We start from the raw sequence: 16,637 nt of genomic DNA on the forward strand, positions 1-16,637 counted from the left end.
TGTCGCAGACGCAAAAGAAAGGTAATTGAAATTGTTCTTTACTTGTCTACTTGATTCTTCATGCAAGCATCCGGCACGCTAGAAGCCACTTTTCTCGCAGAGATGCCTTCCTCATCACTCATCACTGTGGTCCAATTTAGTGTGATGGAGTAAAGGAACCAGTTTGCGGACCTTGTAGTCGAACAAAGAATGCTCTCTGTACTTGGCAATCTTTATCTGCAGAACCAAGGCCGGATGACGTTCCGGTTGAAACCGTGGAAACGAGTTCCGATGGTCCCGGCATGGCTGACCAGTCTTATTCATTCAACAACACGACCATTGTTAAATCTCACTACCAACGTCGCTCGAATTCACTGCTTTCGAATGAAGGATCTGAAATGTTTAATGTGGATATGTCAGTCCAGTCTCATTCGGAATGGACGTATAGTTTCCCAGCGCAGAGCTCTGGCGTATTGCCGCGTTATGGTATGTATCAGGCTGGCGCAGCGAACCATTCTCTTAAATGTGCGTCTTTAATTCAGCATCTTGTCCTTTAGCGCAAGTTATAAATCCGCTGGATCGAGTCGATGTTAGAGAACTGCACCAATGCTTCTTTTCGGTTATATATCCTGTAGCGATCATGTCGTGTCATATTCATCAACCAAGCTGGATGCATGCCTCTCCTCTTCCCAATAACAGTCCACTCATTTCAAACGCGCTCTGTGCTCTCGGTATGTAGTGAGCGTTGAAGGTCCAAGCACGGATTGTAATAGCCAATTTATGGACTTTTAGGTGCCACGGTGTCTTCGCAGCCCGGACTGCTTCAATTTGGAGCCACTCCAGCAGAACGCGGTCAACCATACATTGAAAAATGCCAGGCACTGCTGGTGGACTCGGGCCAAAAGCCCAATTTGGAAACTGTACAAGGCCTTTCTCTCCTTTTTCTCTACTTTGAGCGTCTGGGTCAAGGTACGACCGATTATCTGCTCAAATTGTGAAAACCACTCAACTGTTTCTTCCCTTCAGTGCAACAGCACGTGTATTATCTCAAAATACTATCGGCCATGCTTATGTCTCTTGAAATGGATGAGGACCCAGATATTCTTATAGAAAGGGGCTCATTGTCTTCTAAAACTCTTTTGGAAAAGGAAACGTGGAGACGCATTTGGGCCTCCCATTTTCCTCCTGAACGAGGTAAGATAATGAACACAGAACCAATGTTATGTGGAAGTTCTAACATACCTGACTACCACAGCGATGGCGCTGGTAACCCATACTCCAGCGATTACACTTCGGGACCCGGAAGAGCTAGACGAAGTGAATCATGTCAGGCTTCCGCTTTGCGAAGCTACATGGCTGGCCATACATCCCGAAACGGGTGAATTATCCAACGATATAGGCAGTAGCGAGGCTCTGGACTCTGTCCAAGCTGTGTTGGAGGTCTTTCGACTATACGCGCTTGCCCTCAAGGTGGTGCATTTATACAATATGGAATCTTGGTCACTGGTATCATATGAGCAGCCGATCAAGCTACCAGAGTTCCCTGGAGGTTTGTGAAGGCATTATTGCGTCAAGCTCAGTGTGCTCACATGCACTTTGTTGTCTCTAGATATGTTGACCCGACAGCTTGTCGTAAAGAACCTCGACTTTGGTCCATTGATGGTGCAACGCCTCAATGACTTCTATGCTCAGTTGCCACCGTACATGAAGTTCGAATGTACTCACTGGTATTCAGTCGATAACGGACTACATTGCTGGTTTAAGGATCTTATGCACAAGGAGAGAAATCCGTTCAACGTCGTGCTAGTGCACTTGATCTTTCATACCTCAATTATTGGTATAGCAAAGGTACGTATGTATAGAGCGCTGTTCTGTGTTGTTACCACCCTGACAGATTGTGTTTTTTTTTGTTGTCGCTGTTGTTGTCTTAGCCTGGAGCCATTCTAGCTATCCGAACACTATCTCCAGAAGATGCTGTCGCAGATGGTAGTGTGCGGGTGGCGATGAGCTCGGCGATTGTGATACATGATCTCTTGAAAGACATTGTGTTGGTGTTTGATCCAACCTGGTGAGGGCGTCTTTACTTGCAACGACCTCCTTTGTTAGATTCCTAACATTTTTCATTCGACAAACAAGGGAGAGGACGGGCCCAGCCGCTTTATTTTCTGTTGAATCGTGCGTCAAGACTTTGGCAACATTATCATCGCTTCCTGGCATGGCGAACTTCCTGCCAATGGCCAGAGTAGCGTCCAAATCCCTAGACCACATGAAGTTACAAACACACTTGACTGCCATTGTCAAGAATAACACAAAGGAAGCTGTCGATAAGGCGGAAGCTCATCTCGCAAATCATCGAACGGTCGTCAGGCCATTCACATCGATTTTTTTGTAAAGGCGTACAACGTTGCACCAGCAGTACATAAACTAGATACAATGGTATATAACACATGAAATACACGAACTCTCATCACTCTCATCTCTTGCACAACACATTCAGTAGTGTTTTAAGTTACTTTCTATTTAAACGACTCGACTCTATACATAATATATTGGGAGCTTCCACACTCTCCGAATTAAATATTCACCCTCCACGTATCCCAAAACAACTTGGAAGCCTGGCACTGCTCCACAGTCACTATCTTGACTAGACCTTCGAGCGACACAAGGCGGAACTTGAATGACTTTGCTTCAGCGGGTGCAGCAGTGGGTGATAATGACAGGCCACTATCCCGACGTTCGAGTCCTATTCCGCCTGTGGGTGAAGGCAATGATTCAGGTTGTTGGGTACTAGTGTCGGGTGTTGCGTATCCTTCTCCTACGGGATCAACATTTAAGACGTGCTTTTCCCATTCTGATCCTTCGACTACTTCGAGGAAGTCGGATAGTGTTGGTGTTGGGATATTGTTCTATGGAAAAAGAACGCCAAGGTTGAGTAAATGTAGCTGGCTAAGAGCTTGGCAGGAAGTTGAAAACTACGAGATTTGCTAACTTACAACGTGGGTAACGAAATTACAGGCAGTAAGGCCATCTCTTTGCGCGGGCGAGCCAGAGTAGAGTAGTGATATGTATACACCTTGTTAAAAAACCTCGTCAGCTCATTGTTGTCGGAAACATAACAGAAACGCAAATGCTTATCTCACCTTTTGGAATGGTTTTGATGGTGAAAGAGAGCACACGGTGTGGTATCTGGAACACAGCTCCAGCCCAGTGCACGATATTGATAGACGGTGTACCATTCAGAGTAATACGAGGTACAGATACAACCATTTCTTGCCCATCACGTACAATAATCATCTCCGACATTGTTGATTGCGGAGCAGAAGAAGACTTGACATTCCACATATCAGTCATTTTCGTAACGACTTCGCCATCCAATGATAAGATCATGTCTCCTTCTTGAAGCGTATGATCATTAAATGCGTTATGAGAGTCTGTAGCTGGTACTCTCCTAATTGTGATGACTGTGTACTTGTCATCTCCCACAACCAAATCATCGGATTCCTCTTCATCCATTTCCATAGCTTCTAGACGTAATTCGGGTTCACTGCTAGAGTCATCTATAACTTCAGCTTGGCTTTGTCTCTTGTTGATGATGGCTTGAATCCACTTTTCAGAGACACCCAGTGGTCTCGCTTTATGGAAATACGTTTCAGTAAGTTCTACATCAATCGTGTTTACTACGGGATGGGCAACGACTTGTGTGCTGTCACCCATAGCGAGCTGACGTTGTTGTTCAATAACCAGTTCAATAGCTTGATAGAATTTAGAATTTTTTGATAAGCAGTAGCCAAGATATGAGGATGATTCTGGTGATTTCAGCCATAGAGCTCGTGCACGGCCTTCATCGTCGACCAAAACACCTGCTTCGTCATTCATGGGTCGATGAACACTCGGATGAAGGAGAAAATCAATAAGATGACAGCAGAATGCAAAATGAAAGACAAAGGAGAAGAAATAGAGATACTTACGTCAAGAATTCGTCAAAGTTCATTTGACGGAATTTGGGTGGTGATGTGTCATTGAAGACAAAGTAACCTTTGCCCTTCACGTGAGTCTCGCTTATCTTTGGAAGATGCTATAACAATGATTTCTGTAAGCGTTATGATCAAAACTACACAAAAGGCAAACGAACGCGAACACGTACAGTAATGGAGCTAATAGAGAATTGCAGCACGCTATCACCAATAGCCAAGGCTGGCAAAGGCGAGATCTCTATTGCCTTGATGGCAAAATTCACAGATCGGGGGTCGAACTTGACGATAACCAAGTTCTGGACGGGGTCCATATATACGATTTTGGCTGGCACATGGACACCATTTCCAATAACACAAAAGACTCGACCCATACCAGTAGGGATTGTCGACCTGTCAACCAGTACCAGTCCTAACTCTGCATCGACAATAACACCAACACCATCAGACCATTTTGAGTTTGTTCCATCCAAGCCGACTGGAGAATGCCATTCCACCAATATCATAGATGGTAGTAAGGACGAAGCGACCTTGGCATGACGGTTTCGTTTCTGAGGTATTTTTACGTATGAGGCAGTGATTTCTGGTGCTATGGTGGTTTTGCTGGGCAAGAGTGCTGGAATGGCAGTGTAGTTCCATAGTCCAGTTGAATCTATTCATAAAAGCGTTAATGAGGTAAACCATCCTGTAGCTATATAATACGACGACATACCATCTCGAGATGCCATTCGCAGACGACCCCATTTACTCTCTACCAAAACGACTTTAACAATCTCTACATTCTTCTTGGTCAAGACATAGTAGCGAACAGGCACTCTTGTCCCATCAGAAATGGATCTCATTACTTCAGCGAATGATTCAATATCGGGAGTTTTGATGTGATTGACAGACACGATTATAGAATTGGTTGGAATACCAGCTACACCCATCATATGGCCAGCATCAGCTACAAATGGAGCACCAACTCTATGCAAGAAGCCTCTGGCTAGTTGAAAGCTCAAAGCATGGATGGTTGAGCCACCGATTTCATAGAAGCGACTAGGTTGGACGGAGTGAAGACATTGGACTTCCAAATCTATATTTACGACCTTTTGATCACGGAATACAGTCAAAGTGATCATGGAGTTTACGTGATGATCTGGATTAGGTGCTCGGGAGTCGAGTTCTTCGGCCAATTCATCCAAGCGAGCTAAGCATTTACCATTTACTTGGAGCACGATATCACCAGTAAACAAGAGACCATCAGCTGCACCTTTTGGAATGACGTGCTTTACAGTCAGTATTCCGTTAAGTTCAGGATAGGTTTGACGGAACAAGGTTTCCGTCAAAATGGGTAGACCGAGTCTTCTAGCTTCGTCATACTGCTTTTGAGCAAATTCTACTTGTAGTGTTCCTCGAGGAACAAATTTGCCTTGTTTGATCAAGTCCAATGCTACCTTGATACCTGGTTGCGATTGATTTTTAGAGTTGTGTGAGGAGAGTGCTAAACGAACTGCAATATATTGGACTTACGAGGTAGAGGCAAGAAGAAGGAAGATGCAGCTTTAACCGAGCCGCCGGCGTTCAAGGCTACAGCGTTTCCGTGAATATCAATCACGGGAGATCCAGATGAACCACCAGAAGTGTTTGCTGATGCTTGAATGTAGAAAGTATTGAAGTCACAGTAGGTCCCGATGCCGTAATCGGGAGGTGATCTGTCTAGCCTGTGGAACAGAGTTGCGATGTTACAAAGTGTTTGGAATTGTAGCAACAATATCAGCGAGATTGATATACGGCCGCTTACCTAGCAATGATACCAGACAAGACAGCAAGCTTCTCTCCAGCGTCAGATCCAGGAACCTAGTGTTCAAATGTCACCTCCAAAACCCGGCATCGTGCAGCGCATTTGGACCAACCTTTACAGCCAATCCGATCTTGGCTGACTCGGGTACCAATGGGACTTGAGTTAACTCCATGAATTTGACTTTAGACTTGTCAAATTTAATGAATCCAAAGTCATGAATTGGATCACTAACACAAAATGACGTGGCATTTAGATATCACTTTGTTTTGGTCGTTTTTGGTTTAGACGCGATGAAAGGATCCGTGATTGTCTCGAGCACTGCCTCCGAAAAGACTGATGCCGGGTCGGCTGACTCACCGATAAATAGGATGACATGGCACTTCCTCACTGTTCTTGAAGCAGATACGTCCAATCCAAGGAGCATCAGTAATAACATGCTTGTTTGTGAGAATGATTCCGTTTTCAATGTCAACGATAAAGCCCGTCTAATGCGAAAGCAATGTTTGGCTGAGCGCAGTTTCAAAACGAACATTTGGAATTGGATAACAAAGTACTCACAGCATTGAATGATCCAACATTCCACGTATCAAACTTGCGACAGACAATGAACTTGATGGAGACCAATGACTTGATGGCATGTTCTAAAGTCTTGGTCCAACGTTCGTCTTCTATATTCTTGGGCTCATCAGCCGATGAAACAGGTCTTGAGTGCATTGTGGTAGTGTGGTTGATATCCACGTTGGCCGAAGCCGAGAGGGGGACGGTTGAGGCTTCTCCAATTCTAGCGCTTGTATCGGATGATGACATAGCACGAGATAGTGATGAGGTCTGGAGATGGCCTAATATGTTGTGAATGCGTCTAATGGAAAAAATGTCTGCTTTTAAGAAGCGGATTACCTAACAGAGTGTTTGATATCGGTTAGATATGATGCGAGTAGGTCTCATGGGAATGTGTCGTCCAAGTCGCGAGTTTGGCAAAGAGTGTTTGGGTATCGTTTGTGAGCAATTGGAGTAGATCCATACAGTTGAGCAGCGATTTCAAGGACAATATGCATATTAAATATGTTATCCGTATCAAAGGGACGCACGCGCCCATTCACATTCCATGCATCCCCAGCAAACGTGATAGACACCACCAGTCACAACAAAGTTGACCTACCAAAGAAGGAGGCGAACCGATATTATATGGCGAAACCCAATTAGAAAATGTGTTCGTTTTCGTTATCTATCAACTGGCTCGCGTATGTGAAATGTTTTTGGTGGGGAAGGGAGGTAAACAACAAAGGAAAGGAACATTTGGCATCGATTTTGGACTGGTGTTCCAAATTGCTATTTAGATCCAGACCCAGAACCTCCCGACACGAGAAGCAACATACTACTGTTAGTGGAAATTTATGTAGTCGGTGCCATCCAAATATAAATATTTCCTTGTTAACCTAGAAGCCCTCCTCATTGGAACCAAAGCTCAATGTTCAAAACATAAATAAACAATGATTGCGACAACATTGACGCAGTTGTTGCCAGACCAGGCTTCACTAGACAATATCCATGCTCTGGTCGATCATGCACTGCGTTCCCATCTTCAAATACAAGCTAGGGTATGAACTCCATCACATGTCCATCGTCTACTGGAACTAACCAAACACACTTAGCTCCAAGAACGCAATGCCACTACTCCCCGACGCGTCAAGGCTTTGTCGGAGGCTGCGCTCAACTTGAAATCCACTCTATCCGCCATCAAGACTGAAATCCGGGACTTGAGAGCTCTCATCAACCAACTGCTTTCATCAGGCACTCACGAAACCATTCGCTTTGTCAAAGAGAGTCGACGCGTCGCTGATCAATTACGAAATGTTTGCAACTATTTGGCTACTGTATCCAAATTCGTCAATCTCAAGTATGGACTGTGGTTGATGGTTTGGCAATTTCCACAAGCTGACGATTTGTCGCTTTGATCAGAAACCTGGTTGCAAATGACATTCCAACGTTGAGCACATACACGGAGCTACTTGCTCTCCGCGATGGAATACCAGTCTCATCAAATCGCCTGAGACTGACAGATCATATTGGAAGTGTGTTGATATCAGTCAAAGAGACTGTCACAATCAGACTATCCACGCAAGTAGAAGCACCAGTTCTAACCTTGATTTGATAATATAATTAATCCTGCTCTGTTGATTAGAGCTCTGGATCAACGACTTGTCGGGTTGGGGTGGCCGACGCAAATGGAAACAACAAATCTGGAAGCTATGAGGCCGTTTCGAGACACGTTTCATGAACTAGTCATCCTGTAAGTACTTTTTTTATCTGGTGCCGAGACATGATCTCAATCTTGAGAACTTCTGTGCGACTTAGGGAATCGTTGGATGGTATAGAAACTGCCACAGCGTCATCGCCACGACACTTGGCAGAACCACCAACAGCCATCAAGTGCTTAGTTAAACCTATATTACTACGCTTTCAGTATCACTTTAGCGGTGATAGGCCGACAAATCGTCGTGACAAGGTATAAGACGAGCCCAGTATTTTTTTTTGTAGTCAGTACCAACATCAATTCCACTTATATGTAGCCAGAATGGATGTTCAAGTTTATACAAAAGAGTATCTCAGATCATGCAATGTTGCTTGCACAACATATTCAACCACTCTTCCACGATTCGCCATTTAGCACGTTGGACGCCAAGGTACTTCAAACATCATGATCACATTGTTCCCAGCTTTTTTCGCCTTGCTCAATAGCTTCCTTTCTTTTCGCAGAACGAGTTCATACAATGTCTTGTCATTGCCATGATCGACAAACTCGTTTCTGAAGCTTCTATACGAACAAAGGATCCCAGCTTGCTCTCACCTTGTATTAAAGCAGCAATCGACTTTGACAGAACACTGTTAAATACATTCGATTATCAGCCGCGATGGACTGGTACTGGTTCCAATTCTTGGAAGGGATGTGCATCTGTATTTTTGGATGATGTGGATGTGTTTGGAGCTTGGTTGCAGTATGAACGTGAACGTAAGGTTCGAAAATCAGTCTCATCGACCACCGCAGTGCTGATTTACTGTGTTTGATGTAGGTGCCCACAAAGCTCTTATTGGTATTGTTAGCTCTCCAACAGCCTGGGACTTTGAACAAGGCGTGGAGGATCAAGATATCATGCCTACCTCTTCATCTGTACAGTTTATGAATTTGTTTGATACCGTTACTGGTAATTTGCCACACATTGGTCCTGCCTCCTTGTGTGTGCCCTTGCTAAGAAATCTCAACGTCTAGACGTATACGCGCAGTTACCCAGTCTATCTCATCGATTGACCTTCTTCACCTCACTCACACTTGATGTGCTTGAAGACTATCTCTCTTCATGCAGAGACGTGGCAGAGAACGTGTATCGTAAACTGCCATCAGTCTCGAATATCGACAAAAGACAAGCAACAATCTCAACTAGGATCGAAACCCTTTGTAAATGTGTGTCTTCACTTGACTTTGTTTGTGAAATGCTTCGAGATCGAGCTGAAAGTGATGTAAGTCAGTCTAATTGGCGTTGTGTGACGAGGTCTTATTGATCGTCCACATTCACTACAAAGTTCTTTTTTTGCTAGTTTTTCTTGGATTTATGGGATCACATTGTTACAGCCAAAGGCGAATCTCCAGCTAGAGCTTCTGGCAAAGCTACTAGTTTGGCTTCAACGGCCTTCGATGATGTTATGCGTGCTTATGACGGCTGTATATCTCGAATATCTGAGGTCATTCAAGATGTCGCCTTCCAAGAGTTTGTTGAGAGTGTATGGATGTATGAAAAGAAGTACGTAACATCCTATACTACCCTCCACACTTGATTCTTGTTGTCAGTCTGACGCTCTTCAATTCAACGAATAGAAAAACATGGGCAGAAAATCTTCCATTAGCAACAACACCATCACCTGAACTGCTACCGTCATTAAGCATTGTCAAGAGTCATCTTGATATCATTCGAGCCCATCTGCCATCACGAGTGTTCAAGAAACATGTCTTGATACCTCTAGCAGCACGCATTGATGATCATCTGTTCCAACGTGTCGTTATGAAGAATCGATTCAGCAAGATGGGAGCCAGTGCATTTGCTGTTGACATGTGGCAAGGTGTCATCAGAAGTAAGACTTGGGATGTTGTTGCTGGTGGAGGTGATATTGATAAGGGTGTGAGACGCGTCGAGAAGCTGTTTGGAAGGTATGTGATATATCATCCAGTGCCTTTTTTTGTCGTTTGTTAATGATGAGATAAACCAACACTTGGTTTAAGGATTGTTGATGCTGCACACTTGTTGAACTTGCCTGCAACTACTTCAACTGGATCATTATCTATGACAACCGTTGTACAAGCTTTGGGGAGCGTCAAGAATCCTGTATTAGAGGATCGTGATGCACTGAAGGTTTACAAGCTGGCAGCACGCGAAGTGATCGAAGTGTTGGCACGTAGAATAGACTTTGGCTGAATTCCAGAGCTACATTATTATGTATATATTAAATTATCAAATGCTGTACACTGTATGCCCTGTTCCAGGCCCTGTTTGTATTCGGATGTCTCTCGTTTGTACATGTTTTATTGCGCACTCTCGCTCACCTCGGTAAGCTCTTCCAGTGGATGAGGATCAAGTCGAGGAGCATCGTCATTCGATAGAATAGGTGGCAAAAGACTGCTTGGCATTCTGGATCTACTTGGACGCAACACTGCCTGTCAAGGAACTTGGCATTTCATTTGTTTATCGGAATTGGAAGAACTGTAGAGTTTTAAGGGTGTAAAACTTGTCGATGTAAGTAGAATAACATCGATGCAATCATTTCAATATACTTGAATCACATTTTACATCTTATCCCCGCTGGAATCGAACTAATCAACGTGTAATCGATAGAGAAATTGCAATAAAATGACACATCACTTGTGGCTACGAGCAATACGGATACCGTTAATCATTGTCACGATCTGTTTAATACTCTCCCTATCCAGCCACATTTTCCTATATGGAAATGATGACGAACAAACTCAACAACAGCCAAGAAGGATGTCCTCAGCGTTTAAGAACAACACGCAACTGCATGCAGCGCCATGGGGTGATCTCACCGCTCGCAGATGTGCATTATACACGTATTTCGATGCTCAAGTATCAGAAAGTGGTGCTTCGTACGAACACAAGCAGTCTGATCAGTATATTATCAATCTGTGGAAGGGTGTTTGGTGGCGACGTGGATGGGATCCTATTGTTCTGGGAATAGAGGATGCTAAACGGCATCCTAATTTTACTGATTTGTTGGCTGTGTTCAATATGATGCCTACTGTTAATGATCGCCACTACGAGGTATGCTGCTTTGCTTCAATGCTTGTTTTGTTAGGAGTTACTGACAATCTACATGTAGACATCGTGTTATCTGCGCTGGGTGGCATTACAGACTGTTGGAGGTGGACATTTTATGGACTATGATATCATTCCGACTGGGATTCACGATCTTGAGTGTGAGGGTACCATTGTCGCTTGTAAATAACTATCACACTGACAGTATTCAACCAATAGTTGATCCAGAGATATGTGAGATATCTGTATTCAACCCTCGAGCATCTCTAATGGTCAGCAAGGGTGACGCCAGCGAGATTGCAGGCCTTATTAATCTCTTTGTGGACTATAACGTATCAAAGAGCAAGTATACTGTCGATGGCCTCGTTCATGGTAAACACAGTGTAAAGTCAAGAGATGTGAAGACAAACTGACTCTTGACGTTTTACACTAGTCTCGGATATGGTGATTTATATAACATCCAAATCATCTGGAGAGGGAGTGTTTCATCACCCAAACTATTTGCATATCTCGACAGAGTTTATTATAAAAGTCACCAACGACACCACCGGGTATCGAGCGAGGAAGCTCGAAATCATGAAAAGGATGATAAAGGAAACCGAGTTGCAAAACCTCAATATCTGGTACATGTCTCTTCCCCAAGCTTTGGGTGTCCCGGTAGCCAAAATGTTGCAACATGCGACAAACCATACATTTGCACCTGGTATTGAGTTTCCTCTAGATAAGTGTTTAGGTCTTGAACTAGATTACATGATGAGCTGGAACCGCAACAAGTCGGCGAGTCGGCCATTTATAGTGATGGGTCTTCGAGATCCTATAGAACGAGTGTATTCTGAATGGAGGAGAACGGATCTCTTGACCCTACATGGTAAATCGCCACCATGGTTGAACAATCGGGTTGCTCAACATGTAGCATTGATGGGCAAGTATAATGCATTGCGGCCACCACCGCCACCTGGAGCAAAAGGTGACGAAATCGTATACGTGAAACAATTCACGGCGGATATAGTGCCATTGTCAGAGTATGCGAGGTTATCGGTGGGTGTTGATGAGTCAGATACTGGTAGGAGTGGTGGGAGAGCGGTGTTTGATTTGGCACGGTTGGAGCTTGAGATGGCTGCTGGGATTATAGACAGCAACTCTTCATCAGTAAAATTGCTACCAGAATCTGATGACGAGATACTAGAACTAGCAGTAAAAGCACTAAGGACACGTGTAGCAGGTCTCATCTTGAGAGAACAATGGCAGGATTCCATGTACATGCTGGAATTCGCCATAGGGTTTGATTTTGTGAGAGATTATGATCCAGATCTGGGGCCAGGATGTGAATTGTCAATGCATTCACGATTGTCGCGTGAAGAAAGGGAGGCAATAGAGGCCCATCATTATTTGGATATTCGGTTGCATCGACATGCAGTGGAAATATTCGAAGAGCGATTGCATACCATGCGACGTGTCAAAAGTACGTATTTATATCCATAGTCAGTAGTAAATATAAACTCGAGTATAAACCAGTCCACACGCATTGTATATCTGTTTGACCGTTCCCTTTCTTCATCAAAACTCGTTCTAGCGTCGAGGAGAACAGATCATGCCACGAGAGATTATCTCATTACAGGTCGGCCAATGTGGAAATCAAAGTAAGTCATCGAAGCTTGGCTCTTCCTTGTCGTTCTAACGCTTTACAACCAAACCAATAACAATTTATGTAGTTGGTCAAGAGTTTTGGGCTGGACTATGCGCGGAACATGGTATTAGTCCAGATGGTATATTAGAGGAATTTGCTACTGAGGGTGGAGATCGAAAAGATGTCTTCTTTTATCAAGTAACGAGTCCAACCATTTAAATTGTTACGCTGCGCATGATATTTGAAGATCTGACTGAAACCGTTGAACGTTTAGGCTGATGACGAGCACTATATACCACGTGCTATATTATTAGATTTAGAACCACGGGTATGCAGTCGTTCTTAGTTGTTGGGACTGTGTTATGGTGGTTTGGACGAATACTCACCACAACACCATAATATCTAGGTGATCAACAACATTTTACAATCACGATATGCCAATTTATACAATCCGGAAAACATATTCTTGTCAACGGATGGTGGTGGTGCTGGTAACAATTGGGCAGCAGGATACTCACAGGGCGAGAAGGTGTACGAGGAAGTGATTGAGATGATTGATCGTGAAGCAGATGGCAGTGATAGCTTAGAGGTACTAGAAAATCATTTCTTTCGTTTTTTTCTGTTCTTTGGAACTGATGTCGTGTAATGGCATATAGGGATTCATGCTACTGCATTCAATTGCAGGAGGAACTGGATCTGGCCTTGGATCCTATCTGCTAGAAACTCTAAATGATCGATACCCAAAGAAGCTAGTTCAGACCTATTCAGTGTTTCCAAACAATGAAGAGACAAGTGATGTTGTTGTGCAGCCATACAATTCTCTCTTGAGTTTGAAACGACTTACTTTGAATGCTGATAGTGTCGTAAGTTACGATTATTTGGGCATGTTGGCATAAGGAGCGATTCGGGAACTGATCTAGACTTTTCTCTTGTTCGAAGGTGGTCTTGGATAATGCTGCACTCAACAGAATCGCTGCTGACCGACTGCACATCCAAAACCCAACTTTTGCTCAAACCAATCAACTTGTGAGTTGTGATCTCAAACGGAAGAAGCTATCGCAGAATGGGACTTAACTCAGTTTGAATCAATAGGTGTCGACAGTCATGAGTGCAAGCACCGTCACTCTCCGTTATCCAGGATATATGAATAACGACTTGGTGGGGATGATTGCCTCATTGATTCCTACACCACGTTGCCATTACTTGATGACAAGTTACACGCCCTTCACTGGTGATCAGGTTGACAAGGTATGCAAAAAAAACATGTAATATTATGCGGTAATGCATAATTCTTGAATCAGACGAAGAGCCTTATGCCTATATGCGCCATTAGGCAAAGAGTATTCGAAAGACCACAGTATTGGATGTTATGCGACGATTACTTCAACCGAAAAACAAGATGGTGTCCACCAACCCGACAAAGAAGAGTTGCTACATATCAATATTGAACATTATACAAGGGGATGCTGATCCAACTGATGTGAGCAAACTGCGTCATGTCAATAGTGGCAGGCAATAACATCTCTTCATATTTCCATACAGGTACACAAATCACTCCTGAGAATACGAGAAAGACGACTAGCTCAATTTATTCCATGGGGTCCAGCATCCATTCAAGTTGCCTTGTCTCGCAAGAGTCCATATGTACAAACTCCTCATCGAGTGTCTGGGCTCATGCTGGCTAACCATACATCCATTGCATCTGTACGCATTGCAAAGAAATAATGATAGCACTGCTTTAGTCTACAGGATCTGACCTTGCGCTTTCTACTTAGCTTTTCAAACGTACATGCGATCAATATGATCGACTACGAAAAAGGAATGCCTTTTTGGAACAGTATCGACGGGAACCCTTGTTTGCTGATGGATTGGAGGAGTTTGACTCGTCAAGGTACGGTTTTGGAAAGTGATGATTGTGTGTCATTACGAGAGCTTATGTCCTTGCTTTGGGTCTGTAGGGAAGTTGTCCAAGAGTTGATCAATGAGTATGAGGCATGTGAATCACCAGATTACGTAAACTGGGTAAGCTATAAATTGTTATAGCTCCTTTTTTTATCTACTAGCTTAACGTGAGCTCATATGAATTCTTCTCGCTAGGATCCAACTATGGCAGCTGGCACCTTAAACTCCGCGCCAAAGGTTGATCAAAGTGCACGATTAGGCTAGACCGTAGCCATGTCTCGAAACGCGTCAGTTTTGATGCAATGTAGAATCTGTTAGCTATGTGAAATTTATATAAATAAAGATGGTATGCAGCGATGTTGTACTGAAACGAGATGCCTGAATACGTAGGGTGGCGTTACTATCCTGTCAAGTATCAATAGGTTCGGATGAGACTAAGCTCAGACTTGATCGAACTTTGTCCATATTTTGTACCTTGCACTTTGCTTCAGTTTCACAGGTGTACAGGCCAGTTCTGAGTAATGCCGCAGTTGCTTGTAGGACCTTGAATCCGTACCAAGAAGGGACTGACCGGTTGCAAAAAGTTCTTCTCGAACACAAAAGATTCCGATTCTCTCTTTTCGATAGTTGCACGCCACGATAAATCTTAAAAGAGTCATAAAATCGAGAAAACATGTGCTAGAGAAAGTTACGCCAAACAACGAGAGAAACTTACTTTAATGAAAAAAACTGTAAGTCTGGTATTAAAATTGATTATTACTTTGAGACGGGCGACGAGAAGGTACAAAGAATTACACTACAATATACAGGTGATGAGTAAATATGACGAAGCAAACAAAGGCCTCAACATTCTCGATATACCAGATGATGCAGCAGTATTTGAGCTTGACTCCTTTATAGCGGTATTATATCGCGGTGTTAACCTTCTTGTCAGTGGTATAGCTGGCCTGATATCCAAAGTTCCAGACCTTATTGTGGCAGTGGCCTTGAGCTGATCAAGAAATGCTGGGATTTCCGTCACCGCTATATTAACAGCACATGTACGATGTCGTGGTTGTGGTTGAAGCATACTGGCAGAAGCCATCTGTGCTGGAAACGCACCACGCAGGGGCAAATGGCCGATTCCACAGTTTTGGTAGTAGTGAAAGCTTAATTCTAGCCAAGAAACGAGAAACTAGTTAAGAGTCTTTTTCCAAGCTTTCAAGCTCTACAACAGCAGTTAACTCCAGTCGCACCTGCCCTGAATATGCTGTCCGTGCCCTTGGAAGTTTAAGTTTCAGTGTTGGTAGTGTTTGGCCTCAAATGGTTTAGGACATGGAAAGGAAAAAGCGCGAGTAATGACAACGAGATGGTTTGATAATGGAAACGATGACTCGGATAGTTTTGGTTTTACTGATGAGTCGTTTTGAGTCAAACCACCACCGACGTGACAAGGCATAGTGGCACATGTGAACAGAGGTTTACGACGTTTAGTTCACATGCAGCAAAAGAACCGAAATAGGGAAGAACATCTTGAGAAAGTCGGTGGTTTAACGTACTAGCATTCGAAAAATCGATCGCTTTGAATACACAATTTACGATGACCACCGAACTCCTGACGTGCTTTCCGATAGAAAGATACTGGAAACATAGTTAACAGACTTCGTTGCAGTGTCCTTTTCTGAGATTCTGAGCAATCAATCTACATCCAATTCTAACAACACTTGTGTTCATTCGTTGCCGCAATTCAGAGAACTCCTCTTAGCAAATAACCAAATCTGCAGATAAGAGCTATGAAAAACTAGGTACTAATTACAGGAAATCGTCTCCTACTTTTACGAAACTTACAATATATGATTTCAAAACTCCAAATTTGCGAGTCACAACTAACACCCATTGGAGAATTTGAGCACGCGTAGAGAGGGGATTACAAATAGTTTGATATTCGATTCGACAACATTATGACTATATGAATCTGGTGATTATTACAGGCATAACAACAAAAGACGAGCAACAGAGGGGGAAGATTAGACTCTAGATACAGTTGATGCAGCTGCAGGATTGGCGGTTAAGGC

General features: G+C 43.5%; 3 protein-coding genes across 3 annotated transcripts; 2 read left to right on the top strand and 1 right to left on the bottom strand.

The window, feature by feature from the left end:
- Positions 1-2,552: 2,552 nt before the first annotated feature.
- On the bottom strand, positions 2,553-6,540 carry SmJEL517_g02385 (uncharacterized protein; the record flags this gene model as incomplete). Its single annotated transcript, XM_031168313.1, has 11 exons — positions 2,553-2,885; positions 2,973-3,052; positions 3,120-3,868; positions 3,948-4,054; positions 4,124-4,602; positions 4,663-5,394; positions 5,463-5,653; positions 5,734-5,789; positions 5,846-5,960; positions 6,091-6,218; positions 6,292-6,540. The coding sequence occupies 11 exons, from the start codon at positions 6,538-6,540 to the stop codon at positions 2,553-2,555; spliced, it is 3,219 nt and encodes a 1,072-aa protein (XP_031025727.1).
- A 683-nt stretch (positions 6,541-7,223) lies between these two features.
- SmJEL517_g02386 (uncharacterized protein) lies at positions 7,224-10,199 on the top strand (the record flags this gene model as incomplete). The annotated part of the gene is made up of 12 exons (XM_031168314.1): positions 7,224-7,331; positions 7,386-7,630; positions 7,693-7,809; positions 7,916-8,023; positions 8,089-8,239; positions 8,304-8,417; positions 8,491-8,743; positions 8,805-8,936; positions 9,002-9,249; positions 9,328-9,530; positions 9,605-9,934; positions 10,007-10,199. 12 exons carry the CDS (start codon positions 7,224-7,226, stop codon positions 10,197-10,199), a joined length of 2,202 nt encoding a protein of 733 aa, XP_031025724.1.
- A 2,446-nt stretch (positions 10,200-12,645) lies between these two features.
- On the top strand, positions 12,646-14,847 carry SmJEL517_g02387 (uncharacterized protein; the record flags this gene model as incomplete). The annotated part of the gene is made up of 12 exons (XM_031168315.1): positions 12,646-12,694; positions 12,767-12,879; positions 12,956-13,009; positions 13,088-13,270; positions 13,338-13,544; positions 13,621-13,707; positions 13,774-13,929; positions 14,015-14,161; positions 14,224-14,385; positions 14,457-14,572; positions 14,640-14,703; positions 14,779-14,847. The coding sequence occupies 12 exons, from the start codon at positions 12,646-12,648 to the stop codon at positions 14,845-14,847; spliced, it is 1,407 nt and encodes a 468-aa protein (XP_031025725.1).
- Positions 14,848-16,637: the final 1,790 nt, after the last annotated feature.

Source organism: Synchytrium microbalum (genome assembly GCF_006535985.1).
Source record: "Synchytrium microbalum strain JEL517 chromosome Unknown SmJEL517_scf0010, whole genome shotgun sequence".
In the NCBI taxonomy this organism is placed as follows: Eukaryota; Fungi; Chytridiomycota; class Chytridiomycetes; order Synchytriales; family Synchytriaceae; genus Synchytrium; species Synchytrium microbalum.